This window comes from Garra rufa, chromosome 5 (genome assembly GCF_049309525.1).
Source record: "Garra rufa chromosome 5, GarRuf1.0, whole genome shotgun sequence".
NCBI lineage: Eukaryota > Metazoa > Chordata > Actinopteri > Cypriniformes > Cyprinidae > Garra > Garra rufa.
This window is the reverse complement of record NC_133365.1, coordinates 34,231,837-34,256,223: the sequence shown is the minus strand read 5'-3', so window position 1 is coordinate 34,256,223 and position 24,387 is coordinate 34,231,837. Positions and strand designations below refer to the sequence as shown.

Here is a 24,387-nt window from a genome sequence, read left to right as displayed (position 1 = left end):
CACAAAACAAGCAAACTCTTATTATAAAAATCAATTTAATATGTAAAAACACTCAATACACACCACATCAGTTTAGACAGACGGAATTTGCTCTTTTCAGAATAATTGGGTGGCCCTTAAAAGGGCCTTTGGGTGAGTTAACTCAGTTCAGGGTAGCTTTTAATACTCCTGCGACTGTGAAGATCCCTTCTTTCCCGATTTACCAGAGCTGGCCACCGCCTGGCCAGTTTTCTTGGGCAGGAGCACGGCCTGGATGTTGGGGAGAACACCACCCTGGGCGATGGTCACGCCACCGAGCAGTTTATTCAGCTCCTCATCGTTACGGACAGCCAGCTGAAGATGTCTAGGGATGATACGAGTCTTCTTGTTGTCCCTTGCAGCGTTTCCCGCCAACTCGAGAATCTCAGCGGTGAGGTACTCGAGCACAGCAGCCAGGTAGACGGGAGCACCAGCACCTACTCTCTCAGCATAGTTGCCTTTACGCAGAAGACGATGCACACGGCCGACGGGGAACTGAAGACCAGCACGGGAGCTGCGAGTCTTAGCCTTGGCGCGGGCTTTTCCTCCGGTTTTACCTCTTCCAGACATGTTGTTCGAGAAATTTCTTTCCTTAGCTTGTAGAAGAAATCAGTGAAGTGAGTGGTTGAGTTACTGCAGTATTTAAGGACTGACTGAAGTAGGGCTGTATAGTCCCGCCCATCGTTATGATTGGATACGCGCAGTATAGCTCGGATCTGATTGGCTCTTAGAGCCACCCCTAAAGCGGATGTGTTCTCCTATTGGCTTGAACATGTAGTGCATAAACAGCGCAAACGAACAAACCAATCCGAACGCATGTAAATGTACGCGAGCTGATTGGTTTGTACGGTTTGTCTGTGACGCCAGTGGTCTTTTGCTTTGTCAATCAAATTTGGGCGGTAAATTCAAACCAATTGAACTTATTCCCTCTGAATTTTAACATCGTTTGGCGCACAAGCCTAATAAAGAAAATGATTGATTTATTTTTAGACCCCCCACATTTTTCTATTTTATATATAACACATGTTGTAATAGTGTTTAGCTTAAAGACACAAATCTTTTTAGTGCTGGTCACAAAAACTTTTTAACTCACATTCTCTTGGCCTTTTTTTCCCCCTTTTTAAGTCAAACAGACTTAAAGCAAAAAAAGCAAAATCAAGAGGAATGGATTTTCAAAAATAATTTATTCAGAATAAATTAAACATCAAATTAACCACGATAATATAAAGCTCCGAATACCTCAGAAGGTCCACTGCCTTCGTGTTAACGTCAGATTGTTCGCTGTTGTCATAACATTCTGGTCTTACAACATTTTCAGGCTTTATGCTCCAGGAGTTAGTTACACTAACTATAGCAAACAAGCTTTGTCATTGATTCATGAACGGCGGGTCACCGTTTTATTGGTAAAATTTTATTAACTTGACGAACAATTGTCTTTTTTCTCCAGAGCTATGATTATTTCAAATATTTGATAGAACCAAAGACTATAGAAAGGAACTTTGATAGATCCAAATGCTGAAATATGCACAGATCATATGGGGTGGGGGAGGGATACGGCGAAGAGAGATTCCTTAAAGGGGTAGTTCACCCAAAATAAGATTTGTTTATTTACACACTTTAAACGTTGTTTTAAACCTCTGTGGGTTTCGGTCGTGCAATACAAAAAGAGGTTTTATGCAGATAAATAGCTTCGGTCACCGCATCTATGATCCACACAAAGTAAACCGAGGTGAATAATGCTAGAATTTTGTGTGTGAACTATACCTTTAACGCGAATTACTAGTTTATCCGAAAAATAAAGTGTTCTGCTTAATATTATCATAAAAGCCATCTATGCTGTTATGATGAATAGAATCTACGTGTGTTTACATAAAGATAAGTTTATTGCAACTAAATGAATAAAAAATAGGAAACGGGGTTTTATGTTACTGGGGTAACGCTTGATTTGTTCAAGAAGCTATCTTTTTAAAAAATGAAATAGATAAAGTGATTAAACATATTTTCACCTTTTCATAGTATCCCCTGAGGTTTGTTTTCACGTGGACCCTGAAAATAGCATTTTCCCTCCACTGCAGATTCAGCCTGATGTAGCTCAAGATCTTGTAGAGTTACAATAATTTGTGGAATAATTTATAAATATAAGTTACACAAATGCGTTTTTTCTCCTGTAGTGTTATCCCTTTTGTCATATGAAGGGCTTATACTTTACAACCAAAGCACGAACGTAATTTAGTGAGATATGCCTACAGTAACTTATGAACGTTTCCGTTTTCTTAAACAAATATAAACATCATTACAAAAGATTATTAAGCCACAATGAAAGTCAAACGTAACGTTACCACTATTTAAAAACAGGGGATGATGTCCCTTGATCTAAATGCTATTAGCAACAGCAAAACTAGAAGCTCACAGCATGTCTTTAGCATATCACACTCTGCTCCTAATGAGCTCAGGAGAAGTAAATCAGTGCCGATAACAGTAAACGATATACAAACATGATAAAAACGACAGAAAGAGAGCTCCCCAGCATTGTAAACAATCAGATTAAGATCCAAAGTGCAACTGATGAAATGAAATAAATAAGAAAAACAACACACAGCGACAGTGTTGGAGGAGGCATCAATAGTCACTGGTCTATGTCGCCCCCTTGTGCTCAATAACCGCATGAGTCGACACTCCCGTCCATTTTGAGTTTCTCAAGTTTGTTCGCTCTAAGTCATCCACAAAAGCAGCCTTTTATCCTTTTTATCAAATTAAGTAGCGTAGCAATGCACCCAAAAATAGTTAAATCCTTTTATTTCCACATTTTTTGCGTTTTCCATCCTGAAAAGCTTAATTATAGATGAATGATGATGTCTAGTAAGAAAAACACCAAAACAAGGCTGGCTTCCTGGGTACAATGTGGTCTGAAGTATGTGTTACCCCGCTAGATTGTGGATAATCAGTATATAACATAAGTAGTTCTGGAGAAATCTGGAGCCAATTCCACACTCATTTGACTGGTGCCCGCACCGTGTCTCTCTTACATGTCCTTCCTTTCTATTTCTCCTTTAGTTATCTGTAGTGCTGGACCCTCCATTGGCTGTGCTGGATTTGCCCTTTGTCTTGGACGAGCGGAAAGAAAAGCGTTTGATGAGGCGGCGAGAGAAGCTTCCAGACTTTTTACGGGTGGTGGATGAGCAGGAGGCTGTGGAGGAGTCATTGTCTAGGTTAGAGACGTCTTCGTGGGACTGACTGAAACTGGGGTCTTTCTCTCTGTGTTTCCTGCGGAATAGTAGCTTGGTGCCGCTGCGGAGGAATCCCACTGAAACAAAACGTTCATGCAGATAAATACAATCATAAATAGACATTTTTTGATAAATACAGTGCCCTGCGAAAGTATTCGTTCACTAATTTTTTCACGATTTTTGTCACTACCTAATGTTAAACTGTTTTAAAAAATTTTTCCAAACATCAATCTACACTCCATGCACCATAATGACAAAGCAAAAACAGAATTGTCACAACTTCCTAAATTTATTAAAAATAAAAAAACTGAAATAAGTATAATTGCATAAGTATTCATACCCTTAACTCAGTACTCAGGAAAGCACCTTTACAACCTTTAAAGCATTTTTGGGTATGATGCAACAAGATTTGCACATCAACACTTGGCAATTATCTGCCATTCTTCGCCTCAACTCACCTCACCTCAGAAATGTTTGATTAGGTTCAAGCCCAGGCTCTGGCTGGGCCACTCAAGCACATTCACAGAGTTGTCTATAAACCACTATTGCTGTGTGCTTATGGTCATTGTCCTGTTGAAAGGTGAACCTTCTGCCTAGTCTGGGGGTTCTGAATGCTCTGGACAGGGTTTTCATTAAAGGAACACTCCACTTTTTTTGGAAATAGGCTCATTCTCCAACTCCCCCCCGAGTTAATAAGTTGAGTTTTACCGTTTTGAAATCCATTCAGCCGTTCTCCTGTTCTGGCGATATCACTTTTAGCATAGCTTAGCATAGATCATTGAATCCTATTAGACCAGTAGCATCACGTTCAAAAATGACCGAGTTTCGATATTTGTCCTATTTAAAACTTGACTCTTCTGTAGTTATATCGCGTACAGTGTTGCCAGATTGGAAATGTCCAAGTATCGTACCAGAAGCTCAAAATTATCATATTTGGGAGAAAATTATCGTAAAAACGTTCAAAATAAAGATATTTATCTAGATGTTACAGCAATTTATCCTTTTCAGCACTCATTTTCTATACTTTATTGTTAAACTAACAACCTCAGTTTTGAAACAACTGACCTAAGTGCGACAGGAACGTTAACTTGTACTCGTGAGAGAGAGCCATTCTCCACGATGATATTGGTTGAGAAGACGTAAGATTGGATGAAAGACATGCGTAACGCCACGTTCACGTCTCCTCACAATCATGAAGGTAGACGTAGAATCCACACAGCTAGATCTTTGAGAATAGAAGCTCTATAATTACAAGGACCATGGTGTCACAAAATTCTGAAATTATCGTACATTGTGGTATTACTGATCGTACATCGTACAGAGGTCAAAATTATGGTACAAATACGATAATTATCGTACGTCTGGCAACACTGATCGTGTACTAAGACCGGTGGAAATGCAAAGCTTCAATTTTCTAGGCTGATAAGATTAGGAACTACACTCCCATTCCGGCGTAATAGTCAAGGAAGTTTGCTGCCGTAATAAGGCTGAAGCAGGAGCAGTAATATCACGCAGCACATGTGCAAATGCTAAACTAGCTGGGAACTCATTTCTGATAATACTCCGCCTGCTTCGGCCATATTACGGCAGCAAACTTCCTTGACTATTACGCCGGAATGGAAGTATAGTTCCTAATCTTAGCCTAAACTCGCAGCTTTGCATTTCCACCGGTCTTAGTACACGATATAACTACAGAAGAGTCAAGTTTTAAATACAACAAATATGGAAACTCGTTGGTCATTTTTGAACGCGATGCTATTGGTCTAATAGGATTCAATGACCTATGCTAAGCTATGCTAAAAGTGATATCACCAGAACAGGAGAACGGCTGAATGGATTTCAAAATGGTAAAATCAACTTATTAACTCGGGGGGAGTTGGAGAATGAACCTATTTCCAAAAAAAGTGGAGTGTTCCTTTAAGGCTATCTCAATATTTTGGTGCATTGAGCTTTTCTTCTACTTTAACGAGTCCCTACAGCATGAGACTGCTACCAGCACACTTTACTTTTGGCATGGTACTCTGCAGGTGATGAGCAGTGCCAGATTTCCTTCAAACATCACGCTTGTAATTGAGGTTCAGACTACAGAATCTTGTTTCTTACAGCCTGAGGGTACTTTAGGCAGTGGCGGAGCCAGGGTGTTTTAATATGGGTGGCCAGGGAGGGGCCAGCAACCAGTCTGTGGTGGTACAATAATCTTTATTATTTCAATATAAACATGTTTGACTATAAAGTACTGGACTGTTTTAGTGACTAAAACAAAACTGAATACAATTCATTTTCACTTAATTGTAATTGAGATATTTTTTTTTTAATTAGATCAAGTAATACTGAGTGAATCTGACTATTTTTGTAGGGGCTCACTATTGCGCAGTCAGCTTGGTTATGGTTCTCAAAACCCCCAAAAGCTTGTACTCCAACATTGCACACTCATGGATGAGACATGCAAATAGTGATAAGAATGTCAAAAAGGCCAGAAGTCAATAGCACATAAATGCCAGAATGTAAAATTAGTCATTTTGTAAATTATTACTTTATATTAATGAGAGAAAAACAAATTAGCGCATATTTTCTAATTAGCATCTTAAAAAAAGCACTTCTTGTTAAGAAAAAAAGACAGTTTTGAGTGGGGTGGCCAAGCTTTGGTCAGTGGTGGCCACGGCCTTTAGGTGATTTTTTGTAAATTCCAAGTGTGTTTTCATGTGTCCTTACTGAGGAGAGAATTCAGTCTTGCCACATCACCATAAAGCCCAGATCGGTGGAGTGTTGCAGTGATGTTTGTCCTTCTGTAAGTTTCTCCCATCTGCACATATGATCATGAAGCTCAACTAAAATGACCATCAGGTTCTTAGGTCACCACTCTAGCCAAGGCCCTTCTCAATCAATTGCTCAGTTTGGCCAGGAAGCCAGTTCTAGGAAGAGGGTAATAAAACTACATGCTTCTGTGAACCTTCAATGCAGCAGAAAAAAAATTGTGGCTTAATGCAGTCCTGTCTCTGAGCTCTACACGCAGTTTGGTTTTTGCTCTGATATGCATTTTCAGCTGTTAGATCTTTTAAGACATGTTAGGGTGACCATATTCTGAGAATCCAAAAAGAGGACCAAAATTACATGATGTTGAGTAAATGATGACAATTTTTATTTTTGGGTGAACTGTCCCTTTAAGAACTTTATTATGTAAAGTAAACACCTAATTTATATAAGACCCATATTTAATTCTTTAATCAGGCTCTTATTGAATTAACATTTTACTCCAATTAAAACGAATTACAACTAAACATTTAAAAGAAAGAAATTATTGCTTAGAATATTAGTATTAATAAGACGGCGGTCACAAGAAAACATTAGTTATATGGTTTTTAAAATAAATAGTAATAATAAACTATGAAATTTGTAATAATTTTGTTTGACAGTAATTATTTATTGGCGTTTTCCACTTTACTTGATCATGCAGTGACAGTATCCAATGTCGTGGCTGTTTTCAGCCAGCCCAGCAGAACTTACAGAACCTTTAATGTTCTCATATCACATGTATAACACAATTCTGTGTGTTATCTGAATGGATCAAGCAACTTACACTGTTTATCACTGTACATCGTGGCAGAAGTGCAGCGCGCCTTCGTCAGCACTGTGCGGGTGATTGATCCCACCGCTTCACACTTTTCAGCTATTTGCGGTTTTGAATGCGCTATAATTTAAAATAGCGCCTAATATGGGGGAGGTCTCCCTCACTTCGGTGATCGGCCCACTGGGAATGTCCCGGTGCTCCCGATGGCCAGTACATCCCTGCAGGTACCTCAGAATAATGCCGGTGTGCTGTGGCTGCATTTAAAGTGTTGAATTAATGACGGTCAGTGAAATGACGTAAAAAACCCGGACATTTTATGATATTTTACGAAATCCCCCCGGACATAATTTTATAGCCAAAAAGGAGGACATGTCCGGGTAAAAGAGGACGTATGGTCACCCTAAGACATGTGCCTTGTCAAATCATACCCATTTAATTGAATTTGCCACAGGTTAACTTCATCTGAAGTGTAGTAACATCTACAAGCGATATAAATGCTCCTGAGATAAAGGTATGAATACTTATGCAATGGAATAATTTAGGTTTTTCATTTTGAATAAATTTGCAAAGATGTAAAAAAAAAAAATGTCTTTTGCTTTGCCATTATAGTGCTTGGAGTGTAGATCAATGTGAGAAAAGCAGTTTAACATAAGGCAGCAACATAAAATGTGAAACAAATGAATACTTTTATGTATGTACTTTTATGTACTTTTATAATACTTTTGCAACGAAATGTACATCAAAATACATTATTCACACCTTTGTGGTCTTTGAGGCTACGCGTCTCCAGCGCTCCGGTCGATCCCGTTTCCGACTCCACGTCATCCACGGACGGTCGCTCTGATATGTCAGACGGCGTAGTCTCATCTGTTTCCTGATGTGCAGATGCTCCGTGGTGGTTCGGGGCTCCGCTGGGAGAATGCGCCCCCTGTAGGGCTGCGTCCATTGCTGCAGCGTAGCCCACTGATAAGGCTGAGTCATCTTCAGTAATGGGGACCTGTGGGAAGGACAGAAAATTAGTTTTAACACAGTGTTCCTCATGTACATGTCCTGCAGGCACAGCTGAGGAAGACAACATGTTAGCAGTGTGTTTGCAAAAGCAGCTATGCTGCCAGCCTTTATGTGAAACCTCTTAGGTCAGACAGTGAATTTGAAACGGCAAGTGGATCAGTATGTTCTGATGATTTATGAGACGTGATACTTGTGATGACATTTACACTTACAGATTACAATGTGTAAAAGCAATTTAACATTAGGTAAAGGTAATGTTTCAGATGTGATGAGGACAATTTCCTAGCCCAAAAGTGTCCTGATGAGTGTTACAACAACATTATGTGACAGCAAGAGATGACTAAGCAAACAAATTACCCTGGGGGAAGCTCTTCTCGTGATCATGTCTCTAGACACTTGCCTCATAGTGACCAAGATGTTTTTATGACACTGATTAGAAATTCCTGTTTACTTGATGTTTAGACTCTGACCTTTGACACCCCAGATATGATGAGAGTGCTGCGTTTAGTAGGTGTCTTCTTGGGTACCTTACTGGCTGACTCGGTTAGTTGCCGAATAGCCGTTTCTGCTACGGGATCCAGCCCATTAGGGAGCGTGCCTTCTGCTTGGAAATAGCACAAAGACACAAACACAACAGGATCACAAACCGTCCCATAATTCATTCAAATAACACTGCAAAAAAGTAATATAACAATAAATAATATTTACAAAATGTATTTTATTATTGACAAAAATCTGTTTATATTAAATAATATATTTATATTTGAAAAATGTACAATATTAACACAAATAAATTGTTAAAAATAACAATATACACATATTATTATTATAATATAAATAATTTATTATACATTTGTGTTACTAACTTTATGAACTTATAACTTTTAAATTTAATACACATGTACACATTTCAATTATAAATGTGATTACACTACCAGTCAAAAGTTTTTTTAATGTTTTTAAAGAATTGTCTTCTGCTTACCAAGCCTGCATTTATTTGATCCAAAATACAGCAAAAGCAGTTATATTATGAAATATTTTTACTATTTAAAATAACCATTATAATAATTTTTATGTATTTTTATTTTAAAAAAAATTACATTTGGAGGGGGGGGGGGGGGTTATAGAAATGAATATTTTTATTTAGCAAGGATGCTTTAAAATTGATCAAAGTGATAATAAAGACATTTATAATGTTTCTTTGTAATATTTCTATTTCAGATAAATGCTTTTGTATTCATCAAAGAAACCTGATGAACTTTTCAACATAATAAATGTTTTTGAGCAAATCAGATTATTAGAATGATTTCTAAAAGGATCTTGTGACTGAAGTACTGATGATGCTAAAAATTCAGCTTTGAAATCACAGGAATAAATTACATTTTACAATGTATTCAAACAGAAAACTGTAAAAATATTTCAAAATATTACAGTTGCTGTACTTTGGATCAAATAAATTCATGCCTGGTGAGCAGAAGAGACTGTAAAAACCATTAAAAATCTTATTGTTCATAAACTTTTTACTGGTAGTGTATGAAGATGTAATTGACCATTTAAAAGTTTGGAGTCTGTAAAATGTATTAATGTTTTGATAGATGTCTCCTTATGCATCTACAAAACAAAACAAAACAAATCTAAAACTAAACTAAACTAAACTAAAATAAATGTCTTTCTGACCCCAAACTTTTAGATGGTAGTGTTTATGATCTCAAAATGCTAATGTTAATGTGGAGCTCACTGCTGGGGGTGAGACTGGCACTGGAACTCTGCAAGCTGTTTGTGAGCACGGTGGGAGTCTTTTCAGTCACCTCCACCTTTGGTGGAGACCTAGACGGAGAGTCTCCTGCAGTTACAGAGGAGGAAATAGGATAGGGTGAAACTGCCAAGTCACTTCTGTGGTACTGGATGACGCAGACAGAGGAGCATATTCTCAGTGTTCCTGTGTGAGGTGGCCTTTACCTATTTTGCGGTCCAGCAAAAGTCGTGACTGGATGGTGGTTACTGTAGTGACTATGGTGCCATCGGGCATGATGGTCCGGTCCACGTCCACCTTCTTTGAGGGGGTGACCGAGGATCGCAGAGGAGTGGCATTCTGACATGCACGCAAATCACTGGACTCCAAATACAACAGCTATGGAGGCAGAAACATAAAATCATTACCTTAAACATTTTTAAAAGAAATCTGCTATAGAAGTAGTGTTAGTACAGCCACTGATATCTTCATAAATAATTCTGAGCTGACTTTGCCTATGTGTTAACTAACCCAAAGATTATTCAGAGCATTAAGTATGTACATGTAAACACATGTGTGTAACAAGTACATTGTAAACTCAACTACTGGGTTAAATAAAGAAATAATTCAGTTATCGAGTTAATCAGAGATAAGGTGAGCATTCAGTTCCCAAGGCAGACCACTGTAATAAGATATGTTCTCTTACGAGAGGTCTCTCGTACTGCGTAAGTATCTTACGCTAGGGGAAAATCATTTTCTGTGAGATATTGAAGCCAAAAATTATCCTTAATTTTGAAATAATGTAAAGCGTTAGAGATGCAGCAGCATACAGACATAGGCAAAACAGCTTGCGCGCCTATTGGCTGCTCTGCGGCAACTGCAGCAGCCTATAGAGCGAGGCCTGGCGCGACGCCAGATCCAATGGGGGCATTTCGCGCCCTTTGCGTCGCTTCCCGCCTAAAAGGGCGTGGTCTAGGCCTATAAAAACCGCTCGCAGGCAGCTATTATCTGATTTTTCATCCTTCAAGCGAAGCACACGCATCGCTGAAGCTGGATAAGAAGCCGCCGTTGACTGCAAGCATCTCAGCGGGACGAGCCACTGAAGCTGCTGGCCACGCCGCCTTCCGTGCCTTCCTGCTGCGCTTTCCGGCGCCTATATCCTTTAAAATCTGAAGTGTGTGTCGCCGCTGCGATACACACTTGTCATTAAAAGAGCAAAGTGTCTTTCTAAAGATGCCTTCTTGCGGCTCGTGCAGAGCCACACTCAGCGACGGGGACCGCCATGTTGTCTGCGTTTCCTGCCTGGGTGAGGAGCACGCGGTGATTGTGCTCGCTGAGGGCGGCTGCCCTCATTGTGAACCGTTGCCAATAGCGACTCTGAGGACTCGCTTGGCATTCTTCACCGAATCTGCTCCCCCGCCTGCCGCGGTGTCGCGCCGTAAGAAGCGCCGTGCCCAGCGGGCTCCGGAACCCCCCCCCCCAGCCCACAAAGCTCGTCGGTTCGCCCGCCAGCTTCACCGATCTCGTCAGCTCCCGTTTCGGACGTTAAATGGCCGCTGTCTGCCGCCGCTTGCGTCGACGCTGCTGACGAAGGGTCTGTCATGGAGGAGGAGGAGGATTCCTGCTCTATCCTGGCGTCGTGCAGTGAGGATTGGGAGAGCTCTGCGGACCTCGCTCCCCCCGCCCACGCTCCGTCAGGTACGAGAGCTTCGATTGAGGCAGAGTTAATGAGGATCCTCACACAGGCCACGGCGAGCCTGGGCCTCGAGTGGTCCTCACCAGAACAGCCTGCTCACAACCGGCTGGATGGCTGTTTTCTGCCGAAAGGGGAGCGCGCTTCAAGCCCGAGGCCCAGAATTGAGCTAAAGCCTGAGCCTCCGAAGCTGTCCTAGCAAAGCTAGGAAAAAGACGGTGCACGAGTCCCGCTGTCGCCGGACCCCCACCAAAGGTATTTGCTCGTTCAGTTCCAAGAAATGTGACTGTTCCAGTGTTATATGCAGCCAACAAACCGGCTCTGTCGCTCGTTTGCCTGTACTCAAAAGCCGTTCTCACGGCTACCCAGATAAATCCAAAAAAGAGTGTATTTTCTGGTGTCCCGGCCACGGCCGATGGTGTTTCATGTGTAGTCAGAATGCCCACTTCCCAGTGCCCATCTCTACACACAAGCACACCCTGTCACACAGGTCACGCGCACATAAAATCGACTCAGATCGATTGCGCTTCACAACCGGCCACGGCCGATGGTGTCTCATGTGTAGTAAGCATGCCCACTTCCCAGTGCCCATCACTACACACAAGCACAACCTGTCACACAGGTCCCGCGCACATAAAATCGACTCAGATCGATTGCGCTTCACATGTGGTAAACGTGCCCACTTCACAGTGCCCACAGACATCACATTATGCACGCCCCAAGGTTTCTGTAAAAACGAAACCAAAAGGCGTTCCCTATATGCAGGCGAACGTTGTTTGCAGTGTGTTAAATGTGCCTGTTGCCACACAACCACATCCACACACAGACATAATAGTTCCCGCTATCAGCGCCCGCGCCCTGAATGTCACGAGCACGTCTCTTGTGCCACAGCACACCGAAACCACTCCGTTACTGAACGAACGGAGCGCGCTTCGTATTCAACCTCTAGCTATTCATGCAAACGCATGGGAAAAGCTTCCAGGGGTTTCGAAATGGGTGTTGGACATTATAAAAGGAGGCTATTCGCTACAGTTTCACCGACGCCCGCGCCGCTATACAGTGCGCGTCGAGACCACAATGCAGACAGAAGCAGCACACCTGCTTCGAGCCGAAGTGGCGAAACTATTGAGCAAAGGAGTCATAGAGCCCCTTTCTCAAGCTCAAAGCGAAGGAGGGCTGTACAGCAGATATTTCCTGGTACCGAAAAAAGATGGTGGTCTCAGACCCATATTAGATCTAAGGCAACTGAACAAAGCGCTGGTGAAGCGTCGGTTCAGGATGCTCACGACCAGAAAAATCCTCGCGCAAGTTCGCCAAGGAGACTGGTTCGTGTCAGTGGATCTGAAAGACGCGTATTTCAAATACAGATAGCGTCACGTCACAGGCGGTTTTTGAGATTCGCCTTCGAGGGCCAGGCATATCAGTACACAGTCCTGCCATTCGGTTTGTCCCAGGCACCCCGTACATTTACGAAGTGCATGGACGCAGCGCTCGTTCCTCTCAGACTGAAAGGCGTGCGCATACTGAACTAACGCATACTGATGTTACTCGATCACCTCGAGAATTTGGATCTCAGGGTCAATTGGCCGAAGAGCTCTCTGTCTCCCAGTCAGAAGACTTTCTTCCTGGGCACAGAATTGGACTCGCTGTCAATGATAGCATGGCTATCACCACAGCGCGCAGCAGACATTCTGCGCACAGCGGGCTCGTTCTGCTGCGGCGCGTCTGTCCCGCTCAAAAAATTTCAGAAAATGCTGGGTCTCATGGCCTCAGCATCATCAGTTCTCCAGCTGGGTCTGCTCTGCATGCGCCCACTGCAGTTCTGGCTGAAAGCGCGCATCCCGCGTCAAGCATGGGCGTCCGGTCGGCTTCGTCTCACGGTCAATCAGAAATGTGTCACAGCCCTGAAACCGTGGAAAATAGTCAACTGGTTCCAGTCAGGTGTAAGCCTGGGGACTTCCTCGAGAATAAAAGTGGTGTCTACGGACGCGTCCACCTCGGGATGGGGGGCTCTGCTCGAAGGCAGACCGTCTTTTGGCCAGTGGTCAGAACGGGAAAAGCCCCTGCATATCAACTGCCTCGAAATGCTGGCAGTACAGAACGCGCTGACGCGCTTCTGTCCCCAAATAAAAGGAAACCATGTACTAGTCTGCTCGGACAACATGTCAGTGGTTTCCTACATAAATCGCCAGGGCGGTCTCAGGTCCAAAAACCTATACAGACTTGCAGAACGCCTCCTGGTATGGGCTCAGCGCAACCTGTGCTCGCTGAAAGCAGCGCATGTGCCGGGGCTTCTAAACATAGGGCCAGACAGACTGTCCAGGAACAACGTTCCAGCAGGCGAATGGTCTCTACACCCACAGACAGTACAACTACTGTGGAAAAAATTCGGCAGAGCGGAAGTAGACCTGTTCGCATCTCTGAACAACGCTCACTGCCTGGAATTTTTCTCAAAAAGCAGAGACGCGCTGGCCCACGAATGGCCCCGCCGTCATCTCTATGCGTTTCCCCCCGTCTCTCTCCTTCCTCAGGTGATAGAGAGGGTCAGGGAAAAAGGATGTTCAATACTGCTGGTAGCGCCGTTTTGGGAAAACCAGCCCTGGTTCCCAGCGCTAATGCAGCTGACGAGCACTGCCCCGTGGCCGATACCAGTGAGGAGAGACCTTCTCTCTCAGGCCAGCGGCTCGATTTGGCATCCTCACCCAGAGCTGTGGTCCCTTCATGTCTGGGCCACAAGCGAATATATGATGAACTCCCTAAAGGAGTATTAAACACGATCACGCAGGCTAGAGCCCCTTCTACGAGACGGCTCTATTCCTCAAAATGGTCGGTGTTTTCGGGTTGGTGCGCAGCCCGCGGCTCGTCACCCACTAACTGTGGTGTGATGGAGGTGCTTTCCTTTCTACAAGAGCTGCTGGACAAAGGCAGAACCCCGTCCACGCTCAAAGTCTATGTGGCGGCCATAACAGCGTTTTCGAGGACAACGCTAGGTCAGTCAATAGGAAGGAACGATTTAGTTATTCGCTTCCTGAGGGGAGCTAGAAGACTGAATCCCCCCAGACCTCCCTCAGTCCCCGTATGGGACCTTTCTGTGGTACTAGAGGCCATGAAAGGTGGACCATTCGAGCCTCTGCAGACGATTGATTTGAAATACCTGTCTCTTAAGACTGTGTTTCTGCTGGCTCTCGCTTCAGTGAAGCGCATAGGGGATTTGCACGCGCTCTCTGTGAGCGCGACGTGCATGGAGTTTGGACCTAATGACTCTAAAGTCATACTCAAACCCAAACATGGTTACGTTCCAAAATCCCTCAACACACCATTTAGGGCACAGGTCATCGCGCTGTCAGCCCTATCGGTCACTGATGAGGAAATGGACGCGAGCCTCCTATGCCCAGTCAGGGCATTACGAGCTTACGTGTCTCGCTCGTTTGCTTTTAGACAGACAGAACAGCTTTTTGTTTCGTTTTATGGGCGTCCCAAGGGACTGGCCGCGTCGAAACAGAGCTTATCCAGATGGATAGTTGATGCTATTGCGCTGGCATATGCTTCCAAGGACATGCAGTGCCCGCTAGGTGTCAGAGCACATTCCACAAGGGGCATGGCCTCATCGTGGGCTTGGTCGAGTGGGATTGCCTTGCAAGATATTTGTACGGCGGCGGGCTGGGCCTCTCCGTCTACATTTATAAGGTTTTACAACCTGGAGGTTCCCGCCTTACAGGCCAGGCTGCTGTCAGTCTAGATATTCAGTGTTGTCTGACCTGATGTTATCAGCTCGGAATGCTGCGTCTACTGAGCACAGCTCTAGGGTCGACAGTGAAAGTAGTAGCACAAGATGTGCCTGGGCAAACTGTGTGAAGACCCTTATTTTTACGTCAGCTCAGGCCATAACCCCGCCCTGTATGTACGTTAACTTAGCGTCTGAGTGACGCTGCACTATGTGGAAGAGTGCGGCGTTGCCCCTCCCTCTTCCCCGGACTCCCTGTGAGTTCTCTAGGTGATTATGAACTGTATGAACCCCGGGCTTTCGCCCTTGGGTCTTTGGTGTCAGATCTCAGCATGCACGGCGTTTTACACTGGGTCCCCTAGCATAAGATACTTGCGCAGTACGAGAGACCTCTCGTAAGAGAACGTACTCAGTTACTAACGTAACCTCGGTTCTCTCTAGAGAGGGAACGAGTACTGCGTATCTTGCCGTGCATGCGCACGCTCTGGTTGCTTCGATGATGAAAAACCAGGTAATAGCTGCCTGCGAGCGGTTTTTATAGGCCTAGACCACGCCCTTTTAGGCGGGAAGCGACGCAAAGGGCGCGAAATGCCCCCATTGGATCTGGCGTCGTGCCAGGCCTCGCTCTATAGGCTGCTGCAGTTGCCGCAGAGCAGCCAATAGGCGCGCAAGCTGTTTCGCCTGTCTGTATGCTGCTGCAACGCGCTTTACATTATTTCAAAATTAAGGATAATTTTTGGCTTCAATATCTCGCAGAAAAGGATTTTCCCCTAGCGTAAGATACTTACGCAGTACTCGTTCCCTCTCTAGAGAGAACCGAGGTTACGTTAGTAACCGAGTACGTTTTCTATTAAATAATTCACATTGACATTTAGAACAGGGACTTATCAGAGTGTTCAGAAAAGTGAACACAAGGTTTGCAGAAGCCTTAAACATAACAATGCTGTGTTATCATGGAAATCATGCTATCCATATGTATACTTTATACAGTTCAAGTCAAAAGTTTACATACACCTTGCAGAATCTGCACATACTTAACTTTATTTAGTGCTGACCTGAATAAGATTTTTAACATAAAGGACGTTTACATATAGTCCACAAGAGAAAATAATAGTTGCAACTTGCACTTGATTTTTAATACTGCTTTGTTACTTGAATGATTCCCAGCTGTGTTTGTTTGTTTGTTTGTTTGTTTGTTTGTTTTTTGTTTAGTGATAGTTGTTAATGAGTCCCTTGTTTGTCCTGGACAGCTAAACTGCCTGTTGTTCTTCAGAAAAATCCTTCAGGTCCCACAAATTCTTTGGTTTTTCAGCATTTTTGTGTATTTAAACCCCTTCCAATAATGACTGTATGATTTTGAGATCCATCTTTTCACACTGAGGACATCTGAGGGACTCATATGCAACTATTACAGAAGGTTCAAACACTCACTGATGCTTCAGAAGAAGAAAAAACGATGCTATAAAAGCCAGGGGTGTAAACTTTTGAACAAAATGAAGATGTGTACATTTTTTCTTATTTTGCCCAAATATTATTTTTTCATTTAGTTCTGCCCTTCAGAAGCTACAAAAGATACTTACATGTTTCCCAGAAGACAAGAAAAGTTAAATTTACCCTGATCTTCACATTCTAAAAGTTTTCACCCCCGGCTCATAATGCATCTTTTTTTTTTTTTTCTGAAGCATCAGTGAGCGTTTTATACATAAAATGTATAAATTTAACTAATATTTTCTCCTGTGGATTATATGTAAATGTCTTTTATGTGAAATATCGTATTGGGGTCAGTACTAAATAAAAAAGATAACATGCATTTTCTATGATCCCTCTTATTTTAGCAAAATAATTAACATTTTGCAGATTCTCCAAGGTGTATGTAAACTTTTGACCTCAACTGTATATAAAATCTGAATTCTGCTTTATGCTGTTCTTACTTCTAATGTAACAACTGCAGTTGGAGCCAGACCATGACCAGGTGCAACGGACAGTTTATGGTGTCCATTAGGAATTCTTTTAGAGAGATCCAGTTGTAAGGAAGCACAACCAGGCAGAAACTCTGTCAAACAGGAAAAAGAAAACAAAATAATCAATGGACAGACAAGTACATCATGCAATTAAAAAACAAAAAAAGACAGAATGGAGAATATAAGTCTTTATCATTCACCAGATTTATTTTTTCATTTAAAATCAATACATTTCTTATAATGCTGGATGAACTATTGAATGTCAGGCACTGAAAAGCAACTCACGTTCTCCTTTGCTGTTCTTCTCCACAAGTCTTACTTTAAGTTCTTTGGTTTCTGGTCCTACTTCCCTAATTGATAAAACAGACTTTCATTTATCACAAGTAAATACCGATGCACACACAGAGATGAAGTGAAGTAACTTTTTGTATCATTAAAACATTGAATTAACTTCAACAGTTGTAACTGGATTTTAGGTTATAAAACTGCTATATACAAATCAGTATTGTGGTAGACTAAATATCCCTGTTGGCCCCACAGCAGCAATCTGTATGCTGGCTATGTGAATTAAATTGGCCATTCTGGTAATTGGCATCACAGGAAGTAGTGATGTGTTGGGAATGGCTGTAATTAAATGTGCTAAACAGCTCTTTGTTTCTCTGGGAGTTGGCTGCTGCATAAATTCACAGAACCATTGGTGGAGCAGCTCACAGCTTCACACCTTCATTCATGACAGAAGGGCTGCCATTATAAAACAGACTTTGATGAAAGCCCTTCATTGTGTCAAACTGAAGTGGTGAAGTTGACCTTTAAATGGAAGGCGTTAGAAAATCCCACCGGATTATCAACTCAGGCAACTCTGCAGTAGAGAGTTAAATTACTTGTATGAACAAAAATGACCTTGTCTAATAGAACATGACATTATAAGAAAGATTTCCTTGTAACCTTTGCTAGGAGCCATACATGTCAACACCTCACTCAGTTTGAGTCTTCATGTTAATCCATATCTGCCTTTACTATCACATAATGGCAGAATAGTATGCTTACATTGTAAAGTCGTCAGTCCAGTGCAGGGCTGCTCCAGGACTAGGGGAAGGAGTAAGGAAGCCGGTTCTCCGTTCAATGGAAGGAGTGTCCAGACTTAGCACACAACAAAGCTCTCCTACATGAGTCTGACATCCTGGAAAAGAAATCACTTATGAAAACATTACCTAAACTGTTCAAATCCAGAGTTTCTAAGTTTCTGTTAATCAAAGAATACTGAAAAACCTTTTGAACATTGATAACAATAGGAAATGTTCCTTGAGCAGCAAATCAACATATTAAGATGATTTCCAAAGGACCATGAGACACTGAAAACGGGAGTAATGGCTGCTAAAAATTCTGCTTTGCCATCCATGGAGTAATATGTAAAAGTCCTCATACATCTGATCATCAAATGAACATTGAACCAGGCTAATTAAACAAGGCTTCCCTACCAAACAATCAACTAACCATTCAGGCAAATCACTAAGTAGCTGATTTTCTAAATATATAGACACATTATTAATTCTAACACAGTGTTTTAAGAAACAAGATTATTTTATACCTTTTTTGACGTTGGTTGCTTTGAGTTGGTGCACCAAAATCCTCCTTACAGGCGTGCACTGAGATGGAGAGTTCAGACCACCGATCTGCTTCTCTCTGGGAAACTGTAACAATAAAGAATGTAAATGCTTTCTAACGTGAAAGTCATGTTTTGAGTTTTCCTTTCTTATTGTTGATTTTAATTGCTTGTCTTGTATGTTTCGTACTGATAAGGATGTCATACTGTACATCCCTGCATGGTATACGTCAAAAACTCTCAACCAAAATATACAGTATCCACAGGGATCTGTCACACAGGGTTTCTGCAGGATTTTTGAAGGTAAATGTAAGACTTTAAAAAAAAAAAGCCAAATAAAGTCAAATAAATAAATTGAAGGAAACATAATATGCCAATATGCTCTCTAAATGTAAATTTCTAAAGAGCACAGTATTAGCAACGCTTCCGATTTAAAAAATACAATTTCTCACCAATCTTCATTAATTTTTAATTCATTTTACAAAAAAATAGCTTAAGGCTTGAATATCTAGCGAAACAATTGGTTATTTTCTAAAAAAAAAAAATACAATTCATATACTTTTTAACCTCAAATGCTCATCTTTTCTAGCTCTATGTCAACTCTGTGTATTCTGATTCATGACAGTTAGGGTATGTCGCAAGAGTTGATGTAAAGCTAGAAAAGACAAGCATTTGAGGTTAAAAGTATATAAATTGTCTTTTTTTTTTTAGAAAATAACCGATCGTTTCGCTAGATAAGACCCTTCTTCCTTGGCTGGGATCACTTAGAGCCTTTGAAGCTGCACTTTAACTACATTTTGGAAGTTCAAACTCGGGGGCACCATAGAAGTCCTCTATATAAAGTGAAATGTTTTCATCAACTGAAGAATGCCCTGTTCTTCCAAGCTTTATAATAGCAGCGAATGGCTGTTACTAATCAATAGTCCAATAGAAGGCCAATATAGTGCATCCATCCATCATAAAAAGTGATCCAAATGGCTCCAGAGGGTTAATAAAGGCCTCCTGAAGCGAATTGATGTGTTTTTGTAAGAAAAAGATCAATATTTCAAATTTTATAAAACATTATAAAGCTTCTAAGAGCCAGCACATTTTTAATATAACTCCGGTTGTATTTGTCTCAAAGAAGCAAGTCATATACACCTAGGATGAGTAAATAATGTGGTCATTTTAATTTTTTTGTAAACCTTTAAGACATTTTTAATACCTTAATCTGTGAAAAAGTGAATTCAGACTTACAGTGCCTTCCGAAATTATTCATACCCCTTAATTTTTTTCACATTTTGTTATGTTGCTGCCTTATGTTAAACTACTTTAAATTACTTTTTTCCCACATCAATCTACACTCCCTACTCCATAATGGCAAAGCAAAAAATAGGTTTTTAACATTTGTGCAATTGTATTAAAAATAAAAAACTGAAAAGATCACGTTGCATAAGTGTTCATACCATTTTCTGGGACACTCGAAATTTAGCTCAGGAGCATTCATATTGCTTCTAGATGTTACTACACTTCGAGTGGAGTTAAACTGTGGCAAATTCATTTGAATGAGTATGATTTAGAAAGACACACACCTTTCAGAAAAGGTCTAACAGCTGAAAATGCATATCAGAGCAAAAACCAAGATAACTGCCTGTAGAGCTCAGTGACAGACTTGCGTTAAGGCAATGATCTAGGGAAGAGTTCAGAAAAAAAATCTGCTGCATTGAAGGTTCACAGAAGCATTATCCACAATGGAAAACGATTGGAACAACTAGGACTCTAGAAAATGTCTGCCAGCCCCCATCCAAGCTGACAGAGCTTGAGAGGTGAAAAGATGAGGCAAAGAATGGCAGATAATTGCCAAATGCAGATGTGCAAAGCTTGTCACATCATACCCAAAAAAACTTGAGGCTGTAAAGGTGCTTCAACTATTGTACTGAGTTAAGGGTATGAATACTTATGCAATGTACTTTTTTATTTTTAATAAATTTGTAAAATTTGCAAATCTGGTTTTTGCTTTGTCATTATTATGGTGTATGGAGTGTAAACTGATGTGGGGAAAAACTAATTTAAAGCAGTTTAACATAATGCTGCAACAAAACAAAATGTGAAAAAATGAAGGGGTATGGATACTTTTGCAAGGCACTGTACAAGACCTTTTTTAAGACCTGCAGAAACCTTGGTCATAGTGTTCAGTACAGTTTCAAATGCTGGCCACACTGACCCATTACATGGTCATAACCCCTACTGTGTGATATAGCAATCGATACTGGTATTTTTACCGCAGGGCTTGATACACAGGCTCTCAGGTTGAGGATCATGGCAGGGTGTGTTGTGTACAGTGTGTCCTCCACCAGCGCCGCAATCATATCGCTGTCCACCTCCACGTCAGAGCCCTAAAGACAAAAACAAACAAAGATTTTAGTTTATATGCACAGTTGCGAAAGCAGTTTCTGTTTATTTGGTTTACAATGTGTAATAGGTCACAAGACCTATATGACCAAACCAACTCCCTTACCTCTTTCTGGACTCTTTGGCATGGTGTTATGGTTAAAGAGAGATGAGGTTGCTTGGAAAAAGTCCAGGACACAAGGAGACCCTCTTCCTCCACTTCCTCAAGACAGACCTGCAACTACAGAAGCCCATACCGAACATTTGAACTCCTATTTCACGCTAAATTTGCAAAAGTAATATATTCATCGATGGCTGCTCCATTTTTTACCACCTAGAGATGAAACATTAAACGATCAAGTGGTGTCGTTTGTTTGAGATGAGTATCGCATGCAATATTCATAGCCACTAAACCTCACAATCTACATTAAGCTATTGAGATGGGAAAAAATGGGCACACTGAGAGACTCATTCACGTGAACAGTGGCAGGAGACATCGGACTAATGAAAGTTGAGTGTGCAGCTATGCAGACTGATGCAAACTCGCAGATGCAAATCCATTTCATTTGTATTTTACCTGGGCCTGCATGGGCTTCATCGTGATCTGGTAGGTATCCATGGAAACAGCTGCAGGTGACTGCTGAGTGACAGTCACGGGGAATGTTATGGTGTCGACCGAACAATTGCACTGCAGGACCTGGAAGAGATTCAGGGTCTGATTGACAAATAATGACTGAGTTGGGCACAACATGGTATCTTCAAGAAATAAATACACAAACGCTTTGATTATATTATATACAAACAAAATGTATACTGAATGTAATTCAAAAGGATGGACACATTAGCCCTGATTTAAGAGTTTGAGTGTTTAAAAACATATTGATTCAAAAAATATTGAGCTGATCTACTAATGTAGTCAGATGAAGATTGTGTCCAACAAATGAACCAAAAAATAGCTTATTGGGCACATGTTTCTCTTAATGGATATTTAATTTACCTCCATATGCATGCAAATATATTAAATGCCTGAAAATCATTTTGGACATGTGCAAATGCGAGGATGTGTGCGCTATTACTGCTCTCATTCATTTACATTGAGAGAACACAATTATGCTGGATAGCTGACACCATAAAAACCATTATTGTAAAAATTGTAAACATTTTTTTATTGTATTTACTCTCAATTATACGTGGAACACAAAATTATAACTAAGTCATATTTAGTCCTAAATTCACACCATAAAAGTATGACAATTGATATAATATATATTTACTTATGTTTTTTAAACATGGGTGTTTTTTTTAAACATGTTTAAAAGAAGTTTCAAGGCTGTACTTTTTTTTAAATCAAAAATACAGTAAAGCATGGTTCGTACAGATACTGTAAAATAAATAGAGTAATAGTACTTTTCAAGCACTACTTTTTTATTTTTCAAGGAGAAGTTCACTTCCAGAACAAAAATGTAAATAATTTATACACCCCCTTGTCATCCAAGATGTTTGTTTCTTTCTTTCTTCAGTTGATAAGAAATTATGTTTTTTTGAGGAAAACATTTCCGGAATTATCTCTATATAGTGGACTTCAATGGTTCCCCCAAGTTTGAACTTTCAAAATGCAGTTTAAATATGAAATAATTGATTCACAAAGCCGCACCTAAGTCCTGATCTGAATTAAATGATTTGCAATCCGCGCTACGAAGATTCAATCTAAAGCAAAAGATCTGTGAAACTGCTCCGAAGTTCCAATCTAAACCAAAAGATTTGTGCTCCGCACTCTGAAGTTCTAAGTAAATTCGCGAATCGCTCCGAAGTTCCTATCAAATGATTCACACGATGTTAAAATTAAAAAAATAATGGCTCTTAGTTTTTACTAATGAAACGCATGATCAAAGTCACAAGTTTGAATCAACACAACTCTGTCAGTACTACTACTTGCTTAGTTCAACTGTTTTCTGCTTAGTTCAACTGTTTTCTGACATTAACTGAAATAAGCGTAAAAGGAATGTTCTTTGAATTGCGTGAAGTTTGCGTGAAAAGATGTGTGCTTATTGACAAAATTCAACACTTATTTCATAGATACATTGTCTTTCAACAATTCAAGTACTTTTCAAATACCTCTTCAGGGATATTGCTATTTTCAAGGGTTTCCCAGGCCTTAAATCTCAAAAAGTCAAATTAAAGTACTTTAAACACCTTGTACGAACCCTGGTAACCATAATATTGTACTATTACAGTCAAAATAATGGTTTTCTGTATTTTAACATGTAATTTCTATCATTGCAAAGCAAAGTTTTTAGTGGCCATTACTCCAGTCGTCAATGTCTCATTTCAGAATTTATTTATATATGCTGATTTGGTGCTCAAGAATCATTTATTATTTTCAATGCTGAAAACAATTATGTTGCTTAAAAAAAGTTCACTTCCAAAAATCCATATTTCCTGATAATTTTCCCCCCATGTCATCCAAGATGTTCATGTCTTTCTTTCTTCAGTCAAAAAGAAATTTAGATTTTTGAGGTAAAACATTCCAAGATTTTTCTCCATATAGTGGACATCAGTGGGGATCGAGTTGAAGGTCCATATTGCAGGTTCAATGCATCTTCAAAGGGCTCTACACGATCCCAGATGAGGAGAAAGGGTCTTATCTAGTGAAACAATCTGTCATTTTCTAAAAAGAAATACACATTTATATACATGTTAACCGCAAATGCACGCGTTTACGACTTCTAACATTAAGTAATCACATTGGAAAGGTTACGTTAGTTCTTTGTCTGTAGGGTAGGATGAAAAACTCTCATCTTCAATCTCAACTCCCCAAATTGTCCGACATTGTTGTTTGACTTTTTTTGTAAAGGGTGTTTGAAATTCTTGGCACGTTTGTTTTGTAAATACTGGGTTGGTACTGTTTATGTCAGACGTGACCTTTCCAATGTAACTTGGTAATGCGTGAAGTCGAGCTAGTGCAAGACAAGCATTTGTGTTTTTTTTTTAGAAAATGACCAATCGTTTCACTAGACAAGACCCTTATTTCACAGCTGGGATCCTGTAGAGCTCTTTGAAGCTGCATTGAAACTGCAGTTTGGACCTTTCAACCTGTTGGCTCCCATTTAAGCCTACTATATGGAGAAAAATCCTGGAATGTTGTCCTCGAAAACCTTTATTTATTTTTGACTGAAGAAAGAAAGACATGAATATCTTGAATGACATGGGGATGAGTAAATTATTAGGAGATTTTTATTCTAGAAGTCAACTAATCCTTAATTTTTTGTGTCAAAGTAATATCGTTGAATGCTTACCATGCTGCGTACTGATTGGTCAGTGCAAGTCACGCGATCAATGGACGCAGAAGCTGGAAGCTGAAGACTGTCATCAAAGGTGATTTGAATGGAGCTCTGAAAAGAAATGGAGACTGTCAGTTAGCTCATCCGCACATAAATCAGTGAAAGAAAGGCATTTCTGGGTGCAATCACTCTTCAGATA

At 40.8% G+C, this 24,387-nt stretch overlaps 2 protein-coding genes across 5 annotated transcripts in view; both read right to left on the bottom strand.

Moving 5' to 3' along the window:
- Positions 1-24: 24 nt before the first annotated feature.
- Positions 25-683, bottom strand: h2ax (H2A.X variant histone). Its single transcript, XM_073839935.1, has one exon. The coding sequence runs from the start codon at positions 586-588 to the stop codon at positions 160-162; it is 429 nt and encodes a 142-aa protein (XP_073696036.1). The 5' UTR covers positions 589-683; the 3' UTR covers positions 25-159.
- A 500-nt stretch (positions 684-1,183) lies between these two features.
- Positions 1,184-24,387, bottom strand: part of c2cd2l (c2cd2 like) — a 48,563-nt gene continuing 25,359 nt past the window's right edge. The window contains exons 3-15 of one of the 4 annotated variants that reach the window (XM_073839931.1): positions 24,204-24,299; positions 21,485-21,604; positions 21,035-21,148; positions 20,799-20,912; positions 18,523-18,625; positions 17,982-18,114; positions 17,220-17,284; positions 16,905-17,026; positions 9,784-9,955; positions 9,563-9,667; positions 8,295-8,428; positions 7,573-7,810; positions 1,184-3,322 (exon numbers count right to left, since the gene is read on the bottom strand). In XM_073839931.1, the coding sequence (XP_073696032.1) occupies positions 3,069-3,322; positions 7,573-7,810; positions 8,295-8,428; positions 9,563-9,667; positions 9,784-9,955; positions 16,905-17,026; positions 17,220-17,284; positions 17,982-18,114; positions 18,523-18,625; positions 20,799-20,912; positions 21,035-21,148; positions 21,485-21,604; positions 24,204-24,299 (1,770 nt within the window). In that variant the 3' untranslated portion in view covers positions 1,184-3,068. The remainder of the gene's footprint in view (positions 3,323-7,572; positions 7,811-8,294; positions 8,429-9,562; positions 9,668-9,783; positions 9,956-16,904; positions 17,027-17,219; positions 17,285-17,981; positions 18,115-18,522; positions 18,626-20,798; positions 20,913-21,034; positions 21,149-21,484; positions 21,605-24,203; positions 24,300-24,387) is intronic. The other 3 variants (XM_073839933.1, XM_073839932.1, XM_073839934.1) reach the window with 3 other exon arrangements.

What these genes read in the sequence shown, in the direction of transcription:
- h2ax (XM_073839935.1), bottom strand. Translation starts at nt 588, where the DNA reads ATGTCTGGAAGAGGTAAAACCGGAGGAAAAGCCCGCGCCAAGGCTAAG.